Source organism: Punica granatum, chromosome 1, assembly GCF_007655135.1.
Source record: "Punica granatum isolate Tunisia-2019 chromosome 1, ASM765513v2, whole genome shotgun sequence".
NCBI lineage: Eukaryota > Viridiplantae > Streptophyta > Magnoliopsida > Myrtales > Lythraceae > Punica > Punica granatum.
The window spans coordinates 51,166,542-51,189,285 of record NC_045127.1 but is presented as its reverse complement, the minus strand read 5'-3'; the positions used below and the strand labels follow the sequence as shown (position 1 = coordinate 51,189,285).

Here is a 22,744-nt window from a genome sequence, read left to right as displayed (position 1 = left end):
TAAGAATTTATATTTCATTGTATTCGGCTCATGGGCCATCTTGTAACTGAATACATGCTATATAATTTCGATATTTTGCAGTTTAAGCAAATGATAAGCCATATACATGTATATGGGGACAAATCACACCACGTTGCTCTCAAAAGAAGTATATCATTCTCAGCTAGGCGAACTTTTATTCCTGCAACATCACCAACTAACATGCGGCTTCTCATATTCCTTAAATTACCATAAATAAATTTATATCGGTAAAGTTAGATCAGCAATATTATCTTTTCAACTCAAATTGGCAATCATACAAAAGTGTCAGGTTGAGCTATCAGTCTAACTTCTTCGATTTAGTAACTGTATCAGTTCATTCTTCTCGATTCATAATAAGATAAGCACAACTATAAAATATGGAAGCTCAAACAATAGAAAATAATCAGAAATCAGTTGCACTAAACCCGTCTTAAGCTAATTACTCGCGTTGTTATTCGACAAATAAATAGATATATTTCGAGCAATTCTATTTAGATATAAAGCAACATCGATTGCCATCATCTTTAATATCGACATCATAATCTAAGTACTTAATTGGCTCCAAGACTAAAAATAAAATATTGTAAAATACATTAAATCATAATTATTCTTATTCACGACATAGATCACGTTGTTAACCCCATGCTACATTGCATTAGTACACCCTAAATGTTATGTTCTCAAAATGTTTTTAAAACATACAAATCAAAACCAAGGGAAACAATCAGAGGAACTTGAGATCCGAGAGAAGCATCCACTGCAACTCAACTTCTAGTTGCAGGCTGATCGAGAAGGAGCCTTATATGTTCATGGAAGTTGAGTGGAAACACGATCTCTTGCTGATCATATGATATCATGAGGACATCAACTTCCAGTTGCATGTCGATCAAGCTCAGGCCCTGTCTCTAAGCAGGATAGTCGCGAGTGGAATCATCAGGTCTTGCAGATTCAATATAACAAGAACATGATAACCAAGTTAGTTCTAAAGATTATTAAATTTGGCAAAAAATCACTATAATCATGTTGATCTTGTCAGCTAAATTTGACGCTTCAATTTCGTTGTCAAAAAAACCGAATGCAAATAGGTTATTACACAAAGAGCTATAGCCACTGTAATAAAAAATACCTTTAATATCAGCATTCTCTTGTTATATATCATTTATTAATACTAGAGTTTGCACTGCGCTACGCGCGGTTGATAAACTAATTAAAATTATTTTATTACAAATTTTTAAAGAAAAATTATATTAAAATGAAATAAGAACAAAAAAAAAACTAAATGCAATGGAAAAGTGAAGGTAGAAACGGTATGAGGAGGGGAGGAAAAGGGAAAATAGGACAGGAGGCATAAAGAGAGAATAGAGAGAAAGTTATCGAAAATTATAGTTTTATCCCTACATTTGACGCGTTATTTTTCTTTTTCTTTTTCAATTTAATTAGAGTTATTGAGGGCAATTTATTAAATCTATATATAACTAAAATTTATTTGGGTGCATAATAAATGAGATTGTGTGCATAATAAATGGTTAAAAGAAAATTTTAAAAAATGAAAAAAGATAATTAAAAAACAAAGATAATTATTTTTATAAATGCAATTAATATATCTAAATCTCCTACTCACTATGTAATAAACAAAATATAATTAACATAATATGGAAAAAAAATTAAAAAAGAAACAACAATTACAAATATTTAATAAATGCAGTTAAATGTACATAAATCTCTTTCTAAATAGAATTAAGAGAAAATTTTTGTTGTAATTTCTTAATTATATGTCAGTGATAAATGTATATAAACACTTGACATCATAAAAATTGAACCTAACTTGTAGAAATTGATATAAACTTTTTGATATTCTTATGAAAATTATGGAAGCATATATATAATTTATTATAACAACTAAACATATATATGTACGATCACATTAAAATTAAAGTAAAATTTAACGTGTTAAAAATAAGAATCATGAAACACAAAAATGATTACCTCTTAATAAATTCTAAAACAATAAGAAATACATAAAAAAAACAGAGTTAATATAATGTATACAAAATATTTATAATGTTATAATGTCTCATTATATAGAACAATAACAATCCTTACCCACAAAGGAAGATTATATATATAAATTGAACTCATAAAAGTTAAATTAAGTTAATCTCTAGTTGAACTGATTGGTCATTTTATATAAAATTATTCAAATTTATAAAATTAATACGTGAAATATGAGTGAGAAAAAGACAACTACAAATACTTATTATAAAAATAAAATAGACTCTGTGATTATTAATCTTTCTTTTAAAAGTTTGAAATTTTATATTTTTTTGTATATGAAATATTTTACATGAACGATAAGTTTATGAGCTCTTAAATCAATTTTATCTTGCATGTTTATGAATTTATTATATTAAAGTTTATATATATACTATAAGATCAATTTTCTATATATTAATATAAACTATAAGTCACTATTAATAATTTTTTGATATCTAACAATTCATAATAAATTTTCTTTATAAAACTGATGCAACGTACCGGTTCAATACTCTAGTTTTCTCTGTAAAAATAACAATATATAAACTACTTTATACATTTAACCAATTCGCGAGAAACTGTGCCCCTTCTGTATTGGGCCTGAATATGGGCCGGGCCTGACAAGTGGGTTGGGCTTCTCTCACCACTCTCTTCAAGCCCAATGCTTATTCATCCATCAGATTTAAGAAATATATATATATATATATATATATTCATTAAAGATATAAGACGTAATTTCTTCTTGGCCACACCTGCAGGCCTTACCGGAGCTGCTCAGTAATTCGTCACCGGCGATCCTCATTCCCCTCCGAGCAGCTGGTCGACCTCAGTGGCCGCGGCCCCACTCCGATCTCTGGACAGTAGTCGTCTTTCGCTCTCCCTCGCCGTCCTCCTTCGGGCATTTCGACTTCGTCTCATGGACTGGAATTTCGTAAGCAAAACTTGGGACAAGTGGGTGACTGGCAATGTCGGCTCCTCCGGTGAGTGACGGCATCTGTCAACACTTGCCCTTTCCCATTTCTTATTCTCTTTCACTGAAAGCTTGTGAAACTGTGTCTGTTATCATTTGGTTTTTGAGTCGTGCAGGGCAACCCCTGAAGGCTGCTTTGCTGCTCAACTACGACCCAACAGGACCGTCTCGTCTGTTGTCTACCATGTAAATTGACTGTCTCTGAATTTGCCTTTTCGACTACGCAGCTGAGTTTTGCATTGTACTGACTAGTTATGTAATGTGGAAGATCCACAAAAAGAGCAGCTTGATATGGTGAAGGAATTTGAATGCGGGAGAGCCGGGAGACTCGTTTACTAGAAATGTTTGTTTCTCGAACTGGATAATCTTGAATCACGCAATTATGGGTGCTAATTTGTTTCAGAAAAATGTTGGGATTCGAAAAAAGTGGTAATTAGCAACATCAATGTATGCGTTGCTCCTGTTAATCTGGGTAATGCACGTGATGTACCCTATTGGCTTAGTTTAATAGATTGAGTCTTTCCATGTCTGCTCCTGTCACATAACATCTATTCCATCCTCTGATAGTGTTGTTTGTCAGTTTTGTCCCTTCTAAAACCCAGGCTCTGAAAATTCAGGTTGTTGCAGATTGAAGTGTGAAGGCATGCAAGCAGATCCTATCGAGCTGAGTCAATTCATTGATTTTGTCAACCGTGGAAAGCTGCAGATGGAGACCTTCTTCATTGGGCCAAACCAATGTACAGACTCTCTCTCTCTCTCTCTCTAGGTCCAACATCCAAACTACGATGAACATACTGATGGTCTCAGCTGATGTGCTTCGATTATAACCCACTTAGCTGATCAGCCTTTATGATCATAACATAATTGTCATTGTCGGAAAATAGCAAAACAGAATTCTGTTTAGGCGAATATAAACATAATTTTCTGAAACCTTTCTGCAAAACAATGCTGAAGGGGACAAGAATCTGCAATATAATGATGTAATGGTAAGAGTTTTAAAGTATTATAATGCAAGGTATTGCCCTTAATTTTGACCATTGGTTTAATGTAAATAAAATGGCATATATGCGATCATCATGATCTAAAAGGTGCTGGCAGTTTCTTGGAATATGTAAGCCGATGCACTACAGCAGAGACATATCCTAAAAGGTATTTTTTAACCGTCCTCTCAATGTCGGCTGGGGCTATATTAGTTGGCAAAATGGAAAACTCAGCTTTACAGTCTCGAGTCTGACATGTACTGATGATGGAATCTACTGACAGACATGATTACATCCATCCATGAGAACTGGTTTTCTGCGAGATGCATAGACACGTCGACCCCAGCTGGTGAAGGTGCTGTAGTTATGCAGACAGCAGCTTTCATCGTGGTGGCACTGTAAGCAAATTTAGCATTCTCTCGTAATAACGGAAGTCTGGTGCTCAATTTTCCAAGCAACAGAATGAACATGATGTGAACTTTTTAATAGCTTTCACTTCTTTTATTCTTTGAAAATGGTGTCAGTTTTTTGGTTTTGTTACTATCTCTTCATAAAAATCAAAGAAAATAAGTTTGATACTGATCCTTTTCTCAGGCATTTCTTTCAACTGTCTATTGCAGGTACGATGGCTCAGTTGGTGCAGCATCGCGTGCCGTGGTAGCAGCTGATCAATTCGCGTGGCAGTTGAGTCGAAGGAATCTGTAACCCTTTCTACCAGAAACACGAAAGTTGTGAGTGCTTAGCTTTTACGGGTCTTAAATCAGAGAATTCTGCAATGACTATTAATACTTACCTGCACATGTTTTCCCAATCGGGTAACTCTTGCCTTAAACTGAACTGCGAAGTGCGAACCCATCTTTTCTCAGGACTAATTCAGTCTTCCTTGCAACCCAGTCTTTCCTGATAGCCTTATGGGTCCTGATGTAGATGCTGGGGGATACCGACAAGGTTGTGAGGAGCGTGATGGTTAGCCTTTTTCAGTTCAGGGTAATGTGAAGCAGCCTCGCCTTTCATGCTTTGGGATCTATAGAAGTTTTACTGAGCTTGTTAATGCTGGATCTTATTTCAGAGAATTATCTACAAGATTGTGCATTGGTGATGCCTGTAACAAATCTAATCAATAGTCACCAAAACCTTTGCTCCTTGTGAATTGGCTGCTCAAATCGGAGTGCATATCCTGTCGAATTTGATATTTGAATATTTCCCAAAGTGGTGTTCAGTTTGTCGAGGTCCTCTTCTCGAGAGAATGCTCAACATATTTGATAGCTTTCCTCCATCATATGATAGACTACAACATGGCTAACTTGAAAGATTATTCAGACACAGAATATGGCTAATCAATTGACCTATCGTGGCCAACTCAATTATCCTTTACTATCTACTGATCATGTTTCATACTTGGTATTGCATCCGATCATCTTACCATGAAAAGCACAAGGTTTTTCAGCATGGATTGATATCGATTAGTCTACATTCAAGCCATATGCAGAGGACCAACAAAACTGTTTCCTACTGTTTCAACGTCTTATCCCGATTGACACAACTGGAATCACCTAGATCTATACTATGTTACGGGTTGTTCTAGATACGCATTTGCTAATGTCTTTTTCGTACAACAATATCTCAAGATACCTTCGAAGACATAATAAGTCTAGATTCAAGAGGGAAGTATACATCTCATTAATGAGGTCCTGATGATCATTGGAGCAACACTTGATGGTGGACTCCACATCGATCCAGTGATCACGTTAGGACATCATGAATGAACCGTGGATCGGCCTCATGAACCCTGGTAGTGCAAATATAACCGAACCAAAGATTCATAGGAAGTGCTGTGGACCTCCCCCTGAATTCAAATGTGCATACACAGACAGGTATGTGCACTGAGCTTGGCTGGGCCTGAAGAGATAGGGAGGTGAAAATTGAAATTGGGCCGGACAACGAGGCAGAGGCTGTGGCAGCGAGTGAGTGAGTGAATGATGAAGTGCAAAATTTTGAATGCGGAAAGACAGGCAGAGAAGACGCCATGGCCATGGTCTGTTCTGCTGCTGTCTATGTCTTTCTCAGCATCAGCGGCAGCAGCTTCCATTAAAAAGAAGAAAGTCACTGAAGAAGACCCTGACTGTAGAGAGAGAGAGAGAGAGAGAGAGAGAAGGATTGATGAGAGTGAGTGCTCCCTACTCTTCTTCTTCTTCTTCCTCCTCCGCCTCCTTTTCTCTCCCCCAAGAAGAAGCAATCCCTTCCCTTCCTCTCTCTCTCTCTCTACAAGTTCATTTGTCTCATTCCTCAGCTACTCCCATCACCCCCCCACCTAAAATCTCCCTCACTTTCACCCAACTTCAGTCCCACTCATTGCATAAATCCCACCACTGCTGAGCTTTCACGCCGTCTGGATCTGGGAGCCCGGATTCCGAGAGCCGGCAATGCGGTTCCATGGCCTCGTCTCGAGGTTGATTAATTAATCATTGAAGGGCGCTCCGGGAAGATGGGATCTGGAGGCAGCAAGGCCTCCTCTAGCAGCGGCCGCAGGGACCGATCCAAAGGCAAAGCTAGGGTCTTCCAATCGTCCTGCCTCGGCTCCCTCTCCGGATCCCGTCGCGGTCCAGACAATGCCGACCAGGTTGTTTTCGGATTCTGCTATTTCGGTTTTAAGGATTCGTACCGATGGTATCGGCATTTCCATGCTCATAGATTAGAATGTTTGTTGTTGCATTTATATGTATTAAAATTGGATTTGAGTAGCCGATGTCGTGTTCTAGCATTCGGCTCGATCGTAATGTTGCTGAACGATTGTTAACGGAGAGAATTTTTATTGGTTTCTACATTATGAGATGTGATCTGGAATTTTTCAATTCGTGATTTTGTTTCAGGTTTACGAGCCCTGCGACAAAGATGGTGATGACTACACTCAACGTGCAAACCAAGATGAAGCAGATACAGACCAGCTTAAGACAGCATCAAACAGAAAAGGCGAAGTTGGTTCGCTCTCCGAAACGGCTGGTGTATCTTCCAATGCCGAGCTGCAAGAATGGGATCGATCATCGATTATGTCGGATACAGCTTCCAGAGCTGGTAGCAGCTCTGTCCGAGCTTCCATTAATCGCCAATTGAATCCTTCCAGCCGCTTCTTTTCTCGTTTTAGTTTCAATCGGGGCAATGTGAGCTTCAGACTGAGTAGAGCAACCAGTTTAGGGTCTTCAAGGGATTATCATGTTTCTCCGACAAATTTGACGAGATCGGATGATGAAGAGGATCTTCATTTCCACGGAGCACCCAGCAGTGGTTTGTTCGATATTAATGAATCCCGACAAGGTAGTGACTCGCTACATTCATCTCGGGTAAATAGAGATCCTACACGATTCATTGATGGTGCTCTTGGTAATAGATGGTCAAGTTCTCTTGCGTCTGAACCTTCTGACAATTTAGGAGCCAACTTGACAATTTCCTCTACCTCAGATGTGGATAGAGATGTTGACAATGCTAGAGCTGCAGTTGACATGAATTTTCGCAATCCAAGATTACTTCCTGAGCATGGGTATGTTGAGTCTGGACCATCTGATAGACGAGCTGGAGCTCGAGAGCCCGTTGAAAGGAATGTCCGCTTCAGCCGAACACTTAGTGTTGGGAGGCTTCGTGATAGAGTTCTCCGTCGCTCGTCATTATCTGAATTTACTTACTGTCCTGTTCAACGTGAGGGTGAAGCAAGTGATGAGGGTCAAGGCACTGAAAGAGAGGGCTTGGGCGTTGAGACTAGGACTTCAGCCGCAGAGAGTAATGCTGCAAGCCTTCAACCTACGTCAGGATATTCTCCTGCTGGTTTGTCTGATAGCTTGTTCAGTGACCAATATCATGAAGCTGATACATCTCGATCAAGAGAAGCAAGGTATCGCGATTTATTAGAACATCGGTCAGATTTCCTGGAGCGCAGGAGGAGAATACGTTCTCAGGTGTGTAAACTTTCTGCTGTTTGATATTATCATGGGTTATTGAACGAAATCGCTGTTAGATCTGTTCTCATGTCTTGTAAATTCTAAGCGAGTTGGAGCGTGCCATAAATGCTTCTACATTTGCACATCAGTGTCTCATATTCACCAATATGTGGTATTAGAGCAGCCTCTCAGAGCGGGTTGTTCAGTATTTCCGGGAAATACCATTCTTTAACAGCACATAGATGATACCTTGCCTGTTGTAGGTTCGTGCCCTTCAGCGACTAGAGAGCCGTTTTGAGAATCTTTCTGGCCATGAGAGATCATGCATCCTGTCTGGTCAACACAGAACAGGTCGATGCACTTGCCGTAATGGTAATCGCGGTGCTAATTCAAATGATGACACTAACGCTAGGGCTAGCATATCAAGAATTGTGATGTTGGCTGAAGCTCTATTTGAGGTAATTCTTATGGCATGGCTGACTCCATTTGGGCGCTGATCCACTTTCTGCTTTGGTTATTATTCATGTAAGTTGAATATTTCGTTACTTAATTAGGTTCTGGATGAAATTCACCAGCAATCCGTGGTTTTATCTTCACGACCTTCAGTATCATCAATTGGGTCAGTACCTGCTCCAAATGAAGTAGTCGATTCTCTTCCGACCAAATTATACAGCAAGTTGCAGACTCAGAAGACCGAAGAGGCTGCACAGTAAGAAATTTCTGCTAAGCTATGGAATTTAAGCTTGCCTCAGGGAATCTTTTATTGTCCTTTGAGATTTATTTTGTTGATCTACATTTGAAGCAGCAAAGATAAGTACCAATAGGTGCAATTTAAGAACTAGACTTCCCGACTTGCATCTCACTTGAACGAGTGTGATTATCTCCATTAGAATGTTAAGGCATTATATGACTATTCATCTGAGGTGACAATTAAGTGAGAGTGCATCTGTAGCAAAGGGCTAGGGTCGGATATATAGATATCGGAAGTGGAGTACTGAACTGTCAAAACAACTTTTAACCTCAGAACCTAGTTTGTATTTGAGCAGTAGGAAGTCATTTACGATTCTTCTGTATGCTCATTAGGCTCTGAATATTTGAACTTTTGTTAGTCTAACCGTGCTTATATATCATTTACATTTATGGTAGATTTAACAATATTATGCCCTTCATACGCTTATGCATTTTTATGGGGAAACATATGATGCAGATGCTACATATGCCTCGTTGAGTATGAGGAGGGTGAAAGTGTCCGAATACTGCCTTGTCACCACGAATTCCATAGGGCATGCATTGACAAATGGCTCAAAGAGATTCACAGGTATCTCTCTAAGTATGAGCCATATCAATTTGCATTCACTATTTCTTCGGCGCAGGTCGGTTCCATTAATACAATTCATGGATATGCTTTGATTTTACTTGCCCTCTTGAGTCATAATTTTTTTTCCTGAATGTACCTAATTTGAGTTGTGCAACTGGAGTTCCGTGTCCCGACCATCTAATTTCATGCTATTTGAAAGGTATCCTCATGCAGTTAAGTCGGATTATCTTGTATGCAGGGTGTGCCCACTTTGCCGTGGGGATATTTGCAGATCTGGTTCATTCTCTGCAGAGAATGAAGTTTAAAAGTATCTTGGAATCCACTTCTTGAAGATGACAAATCCCTTTCCCGATCTGATCATGGATGTAGTCTTCGGGAATCTTGTAAATTCTCTCCAGGCACTGGCATGATCGTTGCATCGGAACCTCGGTCCTTCTTTGCCAAAACCTGCTAATAGTGGATTCAACTGCTGTTGTGTGTGATGTTGTAACAGAGCTCGAATCACGGGAGGTAATTATACGCAGAGAGAGGACCAAAACATGGATTGTAACATTTTGCTTGTGTTAAGTTCACCTCTTCCTGCACATTTTGCCAAAAATATTGACAGGTTTTTTGATCTATAAGTTTCATTACCTGTATGAGCAGAGTAATTGAAAACATCGAAAATGAGCTATTGCCTGTTTCGGGATCAATACGACCACAAAGAATCTCAATCTCGTGTCAGGTAATAGATCGTAAGTTTGTCTAAGTTCCTGCCCTTTCTCTCATTCACCTTGAACTTGCATTATACTAGGTTTTTATATCGAACGTCAACATGTAACGGCCTTAAAACTTGCTGCCGTGCCTTTCCTGGTACTCAACAACCCGAACGCAGTGGTTCCAGACCCTGACGCTTTTCTGCAAGATCTTGTCCGCATAGTCCTGGGGCTTCAGCAGAAGGTGCTTTGTGACCACGCCGTCGTGACACTCTCGCCCCATCTCCACAAGCTTATGACAGCAATCATCGAAGTATGGTGGTGTCCCCCGCCCGAACAAGTTAATGTTGATCGCGTCCCCGCACTCCAGCCCCATCTTCCTCTTGCACTCGTTTAGGAAATCCTCCGGCTTCGGCTTAAGCTCGTATGAAGCTGCCAGTGGGATCAGGATCGCACTGAGCGAGAGAATAACAAAGGCGGAAACGGTACCGACGCTCGTCGCCATTCTGGGGATGCTGATAGGTCGAGAATAGTAGAGACCAGAGGGCTAAATAGCAAATTCATCTCTCGATGGACCGTAACTTGCATAATTAATGACACGTTATAATAATAATAATAATGGTTGGGGGTTTCATGGCCTGTGATTAGTTATCATTTTAAACAAAGATCATCACCCGCGTTCCATACGTACATGAAAAATGAACAATTGCCAGTAAACCTGGTCGACCGACCTCGCTTCGTGTTATCGGACAATACGGGTTGTCTCGAGCAATACAGAAGTTTTTGTTATTACATGATGATCATATTGTATATGTCCACCACGAAACTACCCCGTGAAAATCGAACTCGGAGTAAAAACATTCAGGCCTGTTTGGTTTCAAAATTTAATTTTAGAATCACAATTCTAACTTAACTCTACCCACTACAAAACAAAATAATTCATACAAACTCAAAGAGTGAGCTCCATTTATACCACTTTTTTCTACAACAAAATAACATAAATCATACAAAGTCAAAAGGCGGGCTCCATTTATTCCACTCAAAATCAAAATCAAAATCAAAATCAAAATCAAAATCTGATTTTAAAATCCTACTGTGAAACCAAACACAACCTCAGTTCTACTTCAAGTCGGCGTAAAAACGATTTGATTCTGCCTCGTCAGCGACATGTGCCATTGCGAAAAACAAAGCTTCCCAACCCAACCGTTCAGTCACTCTCTCTCTCTCTCTCTCTGCAAGGAGTGTGTGTGTATGCAATCCTCTGAATGAATCCGAACTCGAACTTCAATTCGGATATGGATCCTCACATGGATCCAGGCCCCGATCGCCTTCATCACCTCCAGCATCCGCAGCCTCTCCACCCCCAGCAGCAGCCGCAGCAGCAGCAGCAGCAGCGCCGGCCGCGTGGGTTCGCGGCGACGGCAGCTGCGGCGGCGTCGTCTGATCCCTCCTCACCCGCCGGCGGGGGGGCTAAAGGGAAAAGGGAGAGGGAGAAGGAGAAGGAGCGGACGAAGCTCAGGGAGCGCCACCGCCGGGCCATCACCAGCCGCATGCTCGCAGGGCTCCGCCAGTACGGGAACTTCCCCCTCCCGGCTCGGGCCGACATGAATGACGTCCTCGCGGCACTAGCGCGGGAGGCGGGCTGGACGGTCGAGGCAGACGGCACCACTTACAGGCAGTCTGCTACTCCCTCCCAAATGGTACGTCGCTGCACATGGATGCCTCTGAGAAGCACAACAATTTCATACATTTGACTCTGTCGATTTGAGTTTGGTTTATGTGTGATTGATTGGGCAGGCAGCGTTTCCGGGAAGATCCATGGAGAGCCCCGTATCTTCGGGGACTTCATTGAAGAGCGGCACTGCTCGGGCAACATCAGGGTTGGAGGGTCAGCAACCTGGGGGGATGAGAATAGGTGAGAGCTTGTCGCCAGCTTCTCTCGATTCTGTCGTGATAGCTGCTGAGAGGCATGTGAAGAGCGGGAACTACGCGAGCACCAGCCCCATTAACTCTGTTGTTGAATGCTTGGATGCTGATCAGGTAATATATTCTTCTTCGATCACTTGAGCGCTCCTGTTGTCATCCGGAAGGTCAAGTGCTCGTCTTGCAGTATGAATTCCAGTTTCAATGGTGGATAATGTGACAATATGAATTGAAGTGGTAAACTAGATCAGTTTACTGATTTTGTTGAGTAATTCTGAAGATATAAGTGAATCTCTATCGCTGTAAGTGCTACTTTGAGTGGATTCAATGGTTTAAATGCCGTTTGTTCGAAATGAATATGTTGTCCGTACTGTCTAATTCTCGACTAATATCTGACTGATTTTATGTATTATATAGTTTCTCTATTTTTATTTGGTTGCAACTTCCGGTTTTAGTTGATATTATATTTGTTTTATTATGCGGGTCATGAGGTTTGCTATCTGGTTTGGATGACATGAGTCAGCAATTTCACTTTTGAAGATATTAATTTAATTTTCATCTGCTGGGAGCTAGTTTATCTGATGGCATTTTGTCGTGCAGCTTATCCGAGATGTCAATTCTGGAGATCGCGAGGATGTCTTCACAGGGACTCCATATGTCCCTGTTTATGTTAAACTTACGGTAAGCTTTCGGTTTTATACATCCTACTTTTCCAAGTTTCACATTTTTCCTTGAAGAAAGTATAGTCGCATTGTCTGCTTAACTTCCAATTTTTAGTCTATACTCTTTCATTGGGTTGCTCCGTGTCATCCCATTGAATGTTTTACCTGTCAATTGAAAAAGTTCCTTGAATTTCTATTACAGAAGGCGATTATCAACAATTACTGTCAACTGGTTGATAGAGATGGTACCGTGCAAGAGTTGGGTCATATAAAGTCATTAAATGCAGATGGTGTTGTAGTAGATTGTTGGTGGGGTATTGTTGAAGCGTGGAGTCCTCAGAAGTATGTATGGTCTGGATACAGGGAGCTATTCAACCTCATACGAGAATTCAACCTGAAATTGCAGGTAGCTTTTCCATATAGTTGTATCAGCACTTGTTTGTCATTTCCATATACTTCCAAGTATTTGAGAGATGCAACAGTTGACATGTAACTTTTCAGTTCTATAAATGACCAAGTGACTTTATTTTCAACTGTGAAGATTGTATTGGCATTCCATGAGCATGTAGGACGCGATCCAATGGCCATGCCAGTGTCTCTTCCCCAGTGGGTTCTGGAAATTGGAAAGGAGAACCAGGATATATTTTTCACAGATCAAGGAGGAATGCGGAACACCGAGTGCTTGACTTGGGGCATTGACAAAGAAAGAGTGCTTAGGGGAAGAACTGGTATTGAGGTAAATAAATGCATCATTTTTTTCTCATCAATATATTTCATTTTTCGACTATGTCCTGCACGTGTATTGAGCTTCATCTTGATTTATTACATATTTTCTAACCGTGCTCTATCTGATGCCTGTTTAGTATGACTCTGAACTGTTTTCCATTGATGACAATTCTTATGAGTTTACTGCTTTCTCGCTGAACTCTTCCTCAGCTATCTTTTGTAGGTATATTTTGATTTTATGAGAAGCTTGCGGACCGAGTTTGATGACTTGTTTAATGAGGGTCTTATTTCTGCTATTGAGATTGGACTTGGAGCATCTGGTGAGCTACGGTATCCTTCTTTTCCAGAAGGAATGGGATGGCGATATCCTGGTATTGGCGAGTTTCAGGTATCTCAGTGAGCAAATTTTGTTGATACTATTGCCTGCTTTCATATCGGCTTGAGCGTCCTCATGAACTCCTGAATTATTTCTTCCACTTGCAAAATAATATACAAAAGAAATTGGAACCATGTCATCACCAACAAGGATTGGTTCACTTAATGCTATTCTCGATAGACTATTTTATTTATTCATATGGAAGACTGCAAGTGCAGAGAGTAGGGTTTTGCTGTAGGTTGCAATGTTTATGCCTTGATTCATGCAAAAGAGAAATAAGTGAGAAGCAAGAGAGCATTTAAAGGAAACTTTGGTGGGGTTTTGCCTAGCTCACAGGATCAATTATTAATGGATAGAGTGTATTTGCAGGAGAAATGTAGTTATTCATGGGTAACACTTCATGTTCTGTTCAGCAAAGTAGAAATCAACTTTGTGTGGGGGATGTGATGATATTGTGGATTCACTTCATTGTCTTGCCACTGTAGCGAATGGTTAATACATTGTCATTAAAATTTAACTGATCTGCAACTTTTATGGGTGTTTTGAATGCTTAAATTCCTCCTAACAGACTTCTATTATTCATCTCTTTGTTGCAGTGCTATGACAGATATTTGCAGCAGAATTTGAGGAAGGCAGCAAAATTACGTGGACATTCCTTCTGGGCAAGGGCACCTGATAATGCTGGTCAATATAATTCGAGGCCCCATGAAACAGGGTTCTTCTGCGAACGCGGTGATTATGATAGCTATTATGGGCGATTTTTCCTGCATTGGTATGCCCAGACTCTGATGGACCATGCAGATAATGTTCTCTCTCTTTCTAATCTTGCATTTGAGGAAACAAGGATAATTGTGAAGGTATTTATGTCATAAATCACTTTCCTTAATCATGTCTCAGGAACTTTTCTTGCTAGGTGGAACCATAATTTCACTATAGACTAGCCAGGATTGCAATTTTTGACATGATTGGATGTGATGCTAATTCTGACACTGTAAAAGAAATATCAAGTTTACAAATTCTGCCTCTGTTAATTGAAAGCAAGACAACTTAGAAAGATCCATGATAGAAATACCATCATGACATGATAACCTGAAGCCAACCTACTGTGGTGGTAGTATCATCAGCCCCCAAATGGAATATATGCTACTTTAGATATAGGGAAAAGTGAATAGCTGGGCTTGGCTGATTAATGTTGGTCAATGTGTTCTTCATATTACCCTCTACTTATCTCCCTTCCCCATGGCGGTGGAAGTTATTTGGTGAATATTGTGGCTTGGGAGAAGAAAGAATTCAAGGATTTCTTTTTTGTTTTGAAATTTTGGCTGCTGTTAATGTGAATTGGCAGTGGGAGATCTGATGTTAAACGTCTTTTATAATATATAGGTTCCTGCAATATATTGGTGGTACAAGACTTGTAGTCATGCAGCAGAGCTAACTGCAGGATATTATAACTCCACAAACCGAGACGGATACTTTCCTGTGTTTGAGGTCCTGAAGAGACACTCTGTGACTTTGAAGTTCGCGTGCTCCGGATTGCCCATTCTTTGTCAGGAAAACGATGAGGCATTGGCTGACCCAGAAGGTCTAAATTGGCAGGTTCGCATTCTCTTAACTGCTCTCAACAATTTTTTGTGTGTTTGTTATTTGGACAGAAAACTTTGGACCTAAACCTGGGCTAAAGCTCCACTCTTGGGGACTAATGCAAGTGCACCAATTAAACTATTTATAGAGCAATCAGAAACACACATACACACACACACACACGAAGTTGATCAAGATCGAGAAATAAGTATTAGTTATTGGCTCAGTGGAGAATCCTTTTCGGACCTTTCCCATCTTAAAATTTTCCTGGGCTTAAAGTAGCATGGGTCATGGGAAAGGTGTTCTTAGGCTCCTTTTTTGTGTTTCCAGGTTCTGAATTCAGCATGGGACCAAGGCCTAACTGTATCTGGGGAGAATGCACCCTCGTGTTATGACAGAGAAGGTTACACGAGAGTAATTGAAATGGCAAAACCTCGGAACGACCCCGATCATCATCACTTCGACTTCTTTGTCTACCAGCAGCCCTCTCCTCTGGCGCAAAGAAGCTTCTCAGATATGGACTTCGTGATCAAATGCATGCACGGTAAGAGATCTTAAACCTTTAGAGCACAGCCATCTCAGTAATTCTGTGTACTGCTACGGAATGTTAGATAGGCCAGAGATAATACAGGATCTACTACTTACTATCTTGCACGTTCTGCCCCATCAGTATGACCTACCATCAATGTGATAATTGATAGAGAAAAAATTGGGATGTCTTGCAGGAGATCTTTCAGCTGATCTAGTGACCTGTTAAAGGCCGTCTTTCCAGGATAGACTGACTAAGATGCAATGAACGCGAGTCTCCGAGTCTCCGGGGATACTGAGCTTGGATGCAATAGAATGTGAAACTCGAGTAGGTGACTATATATTGACATAATTAGTTTCTTCACTTGGTGTGATTTTTGTATAAAATTTGCCGGTGAAGATTCATGGTTGCCATGGATAAATATTACATCCTTTGTGCCTCGTGTCAATATGTGGTATATACGGGAGAAAAAGAATTATTATATTCTTATATATATATATATATATATCTGAAACCAATCTATTTTCCGATAAAAATATGTAAAACAATTTGCTAAATAATCACTATAAACAAATGACATCAAGACATTGACATGACCTTAAAACAATGTACAAAGCGGAAACTGGTAGCGAACAGCCTCAACAGCCAATTTCTTTGTGATGGCTGCCATCGCAATCCGTCGAACCAGAAGTTTCCTCTGACACATTGACAGCGAACCAAAAGCGTCCTCGGACGCATTGATGGAAAAGCTGTCTTTTCCAACGCAAACATAAAAATTTAAAGAAAAATTTATGAAATTATTTAATTTGTTGAAGTGCTCGAAATTTCAAGAAACGGAGTAAAATGACGTATCTCTATATGATTTGATTAACGAGCGCCCTTTTTGCAGCGATCCATGAGACCCCACCGGGGCATCAAAAGCTTACAAATATAATCACAATATCGGGTTTTCGTGGCATGGTAGCTCAAGAGTTTATTTATTTATTTATTTATTTATTTTGGTATGCATTCCCACACGTAGACTCTACAACTAGAATTCAATCTAGTTGAACCAAAATTCAATCTCAACAAAAATTCAACACACTTTAATAATTAAGTTGAACTTAACGTTCTTGCCCCCACCGTATAAGAAGAATAATCACGAGTTTTGCCATTTTTTTTCCTGGATTAGAAGGAAAAAGTTCATGAGTCTTGTATAAAGAAACGTAAATAGACACCGAATAAAGGGAACGCGTAGTCTTACTATAAGAATCGAACTTTAAACTTCTAAATTAACATGCGAGAACGCGTGTCACTGTATGACACGCTTTTTCTCTATATTCGCCGATTATTAACTAATTGTGTATTATAATATACCATACATACATTTATATATATATGGAAAAATTACTAAAGCCGATGCGTGCATGTCTTGCCAATATGATCTCCGTTGACGTATGCATGGAGAATGTGCCGAGTGGTCATGTTGTCGGTCAATACCGGGTCACTGTCTCCTGAGGTTCACTCAGTATTACAAGAAAATGATCAGCTAGGAATCTATGAATAGGATTATTGACTATTATGGTTGAAAGAACGTGGGAGAGAAGAAGAATCGCTAGCAGTTACCGAGGCCACCATGGCCTGCCAGCCAGGGACTTCTCTGATAGCTCACGCGCTTTGCGAGATCACGCACATCAGTTGTCACGTGCTCAAACGCGCCCCTCGGAAAGTTGACCTAGTACTTACCCTCACGCGCTCAATCGCGTGGGAGGAGACCAACATCCCGCCGTTACTCCTTGCAGCAGTCCAAGCGATGCCTGAATCTCAGCCGTTGGATCGCCAGCTGGCTTTTGTGAGAACGTCCGGATTCGCACCCTTTCGTTGCGTGACGCGTGCAAAGCAACTTCCCCCCTTCATCACCATTCAAACGGAAAGTTGGGGGGGGGTAAGTGTTGGGGGATATAAAGGCTGCCTTCGATAAACTCAACTTGTAATCATGAGGTCCATAATTCAACTAGCCCATTTGCTAGGGTTATAAGCCTACGAGGCAAAAGAGAGATGTCTGGCGTCTCTTTTATTCCTATTCCGTAAGCTTATATTTGGTAGCGTCACTCTTTAGGAAAAGGTAAGACACGCCGCTCTAGACAGATTCTCTTCACCTCACCATATACTCGGGGCCTAACTTAATCATCGAAAGGAGAATTCGGGAACACCTCTTGGCCTCTTGCTCTTGCAGGCACCGAGAGTCAGAGTCACTCATGAACTCAACCCGACATCTGAGAAGATCGTGGACTTTTCTCATTCACAGATTGATGTTATATCAAATCAAATTTCAATAAATTTTTTCATCAAATTGGACCTTGAGCAATAATTATTGGACCTCGAGAAATTTTTTGGTGGAGAAAAAGTAATTGGAGGTCATCCCCTACTTGAGCAAGAATTATTGGACCTCCTTGAGATGCAAAAAGCCTCTCTTTTCCGCCATGTTCACTATAAATGGCGGACCTCCTTAGAGATCATAAACTCTTAAATTTGTCACAAATATATCAAGAGTTATTATTTTAACCTATAATCATATATTTTTATTTTATTTACATCTATTATATGCTCTTTCTTTGTTGGTCCAATTTTGGGTTAATTAGCTGACTTGGCATGCCACATTGGCTTAGTGAAATTTTAACGCTACTTATTAATAATTATATAGATTTAGGTAAGTTTACATTGTTTAGAAGTGTTATAGGTTGCACTCAAAATCTTTATCTGTAGAAGATTAGATGACATATACTAGGGGATACATGAGAACATGTTAGAAAAATATACCATAGACATAATAGGAGCCGATTTGATAAACTAAAAAGCATATAATTTTTTTTCGGTGGAAAAAATGTATCTAATTTAACTCATTTAGACAAGATATTATTTTTTTGACTGCCAATAACTATATTAATATAAAATATTCCCGTATATGATCCAAAAACACATTCTAAGTGATTTCCTCTGAATGATCTCGTGATTAAAGAGGTCATTTAATTAAATCATATTTGGCAGTTCTTACTCACCACTGACATATAGCACAGAATTATTCTTTCATCATATCTAACACCCCACACAACATTGTATTTTTTTTCACAGTATAGTATTTTATCAAGTGTTGCATTTCATATAATTTTAGAAACAATTCTTCAGTCGAGGTGATATAGTATATACTCAAATAAAGAAAAGTATTTATCATTTTAGTAAGAAAAAAATTCAAATGGTATGTACGAAGACATATATAAGTAGAAATAAGAAAAAGTACAACATTAGATTAAAGGTCAAACATTAAGGCCCCGTTTGGTTTCATGATCAGATTTTAAAATTATGATTTTAATTTTAACTCTACCCACTACACAACAAAAATACACGTTTTCCAAGTCAAATTTATAATACCATCCCATTTGTATTTTCTACAATCAAAATCAAAATCAAAATCAAAATCAAAGTTACTTTAACTCTGAAACCAAGCGCCCCCTAATATAACAGATAAATATACCGTGCTTTCTTTTAATAAAGGAATCCAACACCCTAATTTTAAATCATTTTGGATTCTGGAAGATATATGTAGTAGGCCGTAGAAAAAACAAATGAGAAACTTAATTACATTGAAATAACATGATAAGATCGTGAAAAAGGTTACATTTTATATGTAGTTTAAAAGTAGTGATTAAAAAGTCTCCGGTTACATTTCATATGTAATTTATAAAATGAAAAAAATGTGATGTAACCTTTTTATGTCAACAGCGAGGAAGATATTTATTGGAATAAAAAATGAGGTCGGAATCTAAATGCAAAAATGAAAAAAAAAATTGTTGGAAGTTAGAAATAAGAAAATTATGAAAAAAAAAGAGCAGAAGTCCCATATTTATTTTCCTGAAGTTTTCTCAAACTAACTACATCTAGCAACTCTTAATTACAAATCCTCTTTGGCCCATAGAAAAAAGAAAATTGTATATCCTCAATTTAGGAATTCTAATCAAGAAAAAAGAATCTAAACTTTCTTAATTTTACAATTTGTTGTGATCAAGTTGACGCTCGAGAATCTCTTTACAGATTGAATGTTCACTTTAGCCTATAATAAACACTATCAAAACTTCATGGTAATATGATATAACTCGTATTGACGAACTCTTTCGTCTTCTACACAAGAGTGCTGCTGCCTTCATCACAACACCAAACTGCAATTTTGGAAAAGAATCATAGCCTCCTTTCCCTTGCATTGCTGATTGGGTGCCAAAGATGAAGGAAATCGCTGATCGGGTGCCAAAGATCAGGGACGAGACTGGAGTAAGCATTCATTGCTTCCTTCCTTCGCCTCGCCGATCGGATTAAAGATCAGGGAAGAGACTGGGGAAAGTGTGCTTTCTACGTAGCAGCATCAGATGCCCAAGGCTGTAACAAAGAGGGAATTCAAAGGCATGCAGAGAAGATCTAGTTGATCCCATTCCACTAGCAAGCATATCATCTCTCACAATATGCATACCCGCACATATTCTCGTACACTCCAGAGTCCAGAAGCATAGCATCCATCTACTACAGCAGTGGGTTGACGAGCATTATCGAATCGGTCCCTGCCTTTCCTCTCGAAAAACAAAGCGGGAACATGCGTCCTCATTGATCTTGGGGGCGTGCAGCTAGTGATGATCAATCTCGGCATTGCCATGAGAAAAAACAACTAGGACATGAAACATGACCGTGCTATTGGACGCTATATATTTGTCGGACTTGTGTCTGAATGCGCTGAAAATATTACATAATGAGACGGGAAAATACAGTTCATCGACCCGCTTAAGTAAGAAGCAAAATATGAGATCAACATATTTTGATGGGTATATTCTCATAACATATTACCCGCTTAAGTAATGTGTCTGAAAGCGTTGAACACTTTGATGATCAACATCAAAGCCGGGAAAATAAGACAAGCCCGCTTAAGTAAGAAGCAAAATATGAGACACAAATAAGGCGAACAGAAGAAAGAACTGAATGATTGAATCCAATGGCGATAGACTTTCCTATAACATTACATAAACAACAGAAATGTCAAAACGACACTTCCGGTAAATTGTCTACACTAGTTAGTACCCATGAACAAGCTAAACAGCTTTCAAGAAATTGTCCCACCATGAGGAACATAAAGACCACCAGTCATTGCAAATTAACTTGCAATGGCTTTGATGACCGCGGAATGGAACCACAACTTCCGAAACACTGTTCATCAACCCTCACTAAAAAGTCTGAAACTGAATCTCCCGGATAAAGATTAGTACAACAATGAAAAACTGAAATGACCACCACAAGCATCCTGCTGGATTTGATCAATTTTTATTCGTCCATTAATTTATATGAATCCATTAAACAGAGCTTCTATGGCTGCGGGGGAACCAAAGAAACATCGGACTTGGATTGGGCCACAAAGTTTCACAGGGAGCGACACCCTCCCAATCCAGTGGTTCAGATGTTTACCCAAAACCATAGAATTTCCAAATTTAGACGATTAATGAAATATCCAGGTCGATTATCAACATAACTACCAGAAATGCATCCAAAGAATGATCAATGCTCGCATCAAAAACGAATTACAAGACTGGATGTTACTGATTCTTAAAAATAAAAAAAAATAAAAAATTCCAAGAGAACATATCAATTGGAAGGTTTTAAATGCCATGGAACAGTACTGAAAATTGAAATGCATCCCCGCCTCGATCATATCATAAGGCAAAAATTAGAACTCTCAGAAGCTGCAAATTCTTTTGTCAAATGGCTGATAAATCATCGGTGAACATCTGATGTGCTTCAACAAACCAGAAAACCAATAAGAATTAGCTACAAGATAGATTGCATGTAGTCAGATCAACACCCGTGCAGAGTAATCGAGATTCGATATTAAAGCGGCATCAGATCAAAAGAAGCCAGCTTTAAACCTCAGGCGTAGTCAAGCTTTAGCAGCTATAAGGACAAATCTGAAGCATTACAAACCTTCCCCTAATGGATTCATCAAATACCAAATCGAGAACAATCTCAATGGCGAAGGTACCAAGACGAGACGAGATAAGCTGAGCTGAGATCTGCACAAAGCCGTGGCAGAGGCTCGGTGAATCGTGGGACCTTTTCACCGCCGGCCTCCGATTCAGTTGATGCAAGGCGGGATTCGATATGCGCTCGGAGCAAAGGAATCTCAAAGCGGCGCAACCGCCCGGTGAGCGGAGCTGCGAATCGGTTCCCGACCTGCACCAAGCGAATCAGAGACCGCCGGTGACTGAAACCTCCGACGCGCCAGCAAAACTCTGAGCTACCGGCGGGATTAATCCGCCGTAGCTCAGAGAGAGACAGAGAGAGAGAGAGAGAAGGGCTTGGACAGTTAACCCTACACCGAGAGACAGATAAGGGAGGGCTTGGGAGGGATTTGCGGGGGTATTTATAGCGAGGACAGACGAACCTGATGCTGCCACGTCACCGTCACCGACTCACCTGTGCAACCATCTAGAGGAGGATAACTTTTATTCGGCAAAAAAAGAAATTTTCTATTATTTTTACAGCTTACCTCAAAAAAAAAAGAAGAAGAAATTCTTTTATGTTTTTTCCTTTTAAAATAGGTTGCAAAATTATTTGATACCCCGAAAGCATGTATATAATCAAATACTATTAATAAGGCATCCTCATTCATTTCGAAGCGTGACTGCGTTTTGCGAGATTTCGTATTGGTTATATTTTTTTTGATAAAAAATTCCTTTATGTTAATTCCTTTTAAACTAGATTGAAAAATTATTCGATACTCTTAAAAGATGTATATATATATATCCTGTAAGTATGTATTTAATTTTCAGTTAATTAATCTGCAGAACAAATAATGAATTCCCATTCATCTCGAGATAAAGAAATGATATGAAATCTGGTCTTCATGAGTATGAGTATGATCCGCAAGATCCTATATTGGTTATGTTCCTCTTTCTTCGTTGCATTACTGTAGGGGACTCGTGGTGGTGAA

At 39.5% G+C, this 22,744-nt stretch overlaps 4 protein-coding genes across 8 annotated transcripts; 3 read left to right on the top strand and 1 right to left on the bottom strand.

Moving 5' to 3' along the window:
* The first annotated feature begins 2,787 nt into the window (after window positions 1-2,787).
* LOC116192009 lies at window positions 2,788-5,227 on the top strand. 4 transcript variants are annotated; one of them, XM_031520408.1, is made up of 6 exons: window positions 2,788-3,035; window positions 3,142-3,211; window positions 3,653-3,762; window positions 4,289-4,403; window positions 4,626-4,736; window positions 4,933-5,227. In XM_031520408.1, exons 1-5 carry the CDS (start codon window positions 2,972-2,974, stop codon window positions 4,708-4,710), a joined length of 444 nt encoding a protein of 147 aa, XP_031376268.1. In that variant the 5' UTR covers window positions 2,788-2,971; the 3' UTR covers window positions 4,711-4,736; window positions 4,933-5,227. The 4 variants fall into 4 exon arrangements, 3 of the variants coding, with proteins under 3 accessions (XP_031376268.1, XP_031376277.1, XP_031376259.1); XM_031520417.1 differs by having other exon boundaries at window positions 4,900-5,227; XM_031520399.1 differs by having other exon boundaries at window positions 4,872-5,227.
* Window positions 5,228-5,949: 722 nt separating this feature from the next.
* Window positions 5,950-9,944, top strand: LOC116191916 (E3 ubiquitin-protein ligase RNF6). 2 transcript variants are annotated; one of them, XM_031520369.1, is made up of 6 exons: window positions 5,950-6,625; window positions 6,876-7,952; window positions 8,198-8,392; window positions 8,510-8,643; window positions 9,142-9,252; window positions 9,491-9,944. In XM_031520369.1, the coding sequence occupies exons 1-6, from the start codon at window positions 6,491-6,493 to the stop codon at window positions 9,555-9,557; spliced, it is 1,719 nt and encodes a 572-aa protein (XP_031376229.1). In that variant the 5' UTR covers window positions 5,950-6,490; the 3' UTR covers window positions 9,558-9,944. The 2 variants fall into 2 exon arrangements, with proteins under 2 accessions (XP_031376229.1, XP_031376161.1); XM_031520301.1 differs by having other exon boundaries at window positions 5,972-6,625; window positions 8,489-8,643; window positions 9,491-9,884.
* LOC116192032 (protein DOWN-REGULATED IN DIF1 11-like) lies at window positions 9,912-10,592 on the bottom strand. The gene has a single exon (XM_031520430.1). The coding sequence runs from the start codon at window positions 10,450-10,452 to the stop codon at window positions 10,078-10,080; it is 375 nt and encodes a 124-aa protein (XP_031376290.1). The 5' UTR covers window positions 10,453-10,592; the 3' UTR covers window positions 9,912-10,077.
* Window positions 10,593-11,116: 524 nt separating this feature from the next.
* Window positions 11,117-16,233, top strand: LOC116191971 (beta-amylase 8). Its single transcript, XM_031520348.1, has 10 exons — window positions 11,117-11,647; window positions 11,745-11,987; window positions 12,471-12,551; window positions 12,735-12,938; window positions 13,074-13,268; window positions 13,482-13,646; window positions 14,231-14,491; window positions 15,018-15,230; window positions 15,546-15,759; window positions 15,941-16,233. The coding sequence occupies exons 1-10, from the start codon at window positions 11,213-11,215 to the stop codon at window positions 15,970-15,972; spliced, it is 2,043 nt and encodes a 680-aa protein (XP_031376208.1). The 5' UTR covers window positions 11,117-11,212; the 3' UTR covers window positions 15,973-16,233.
* Window positions 16,234-22,744: the final 6,511 nt, after the last annotated feature.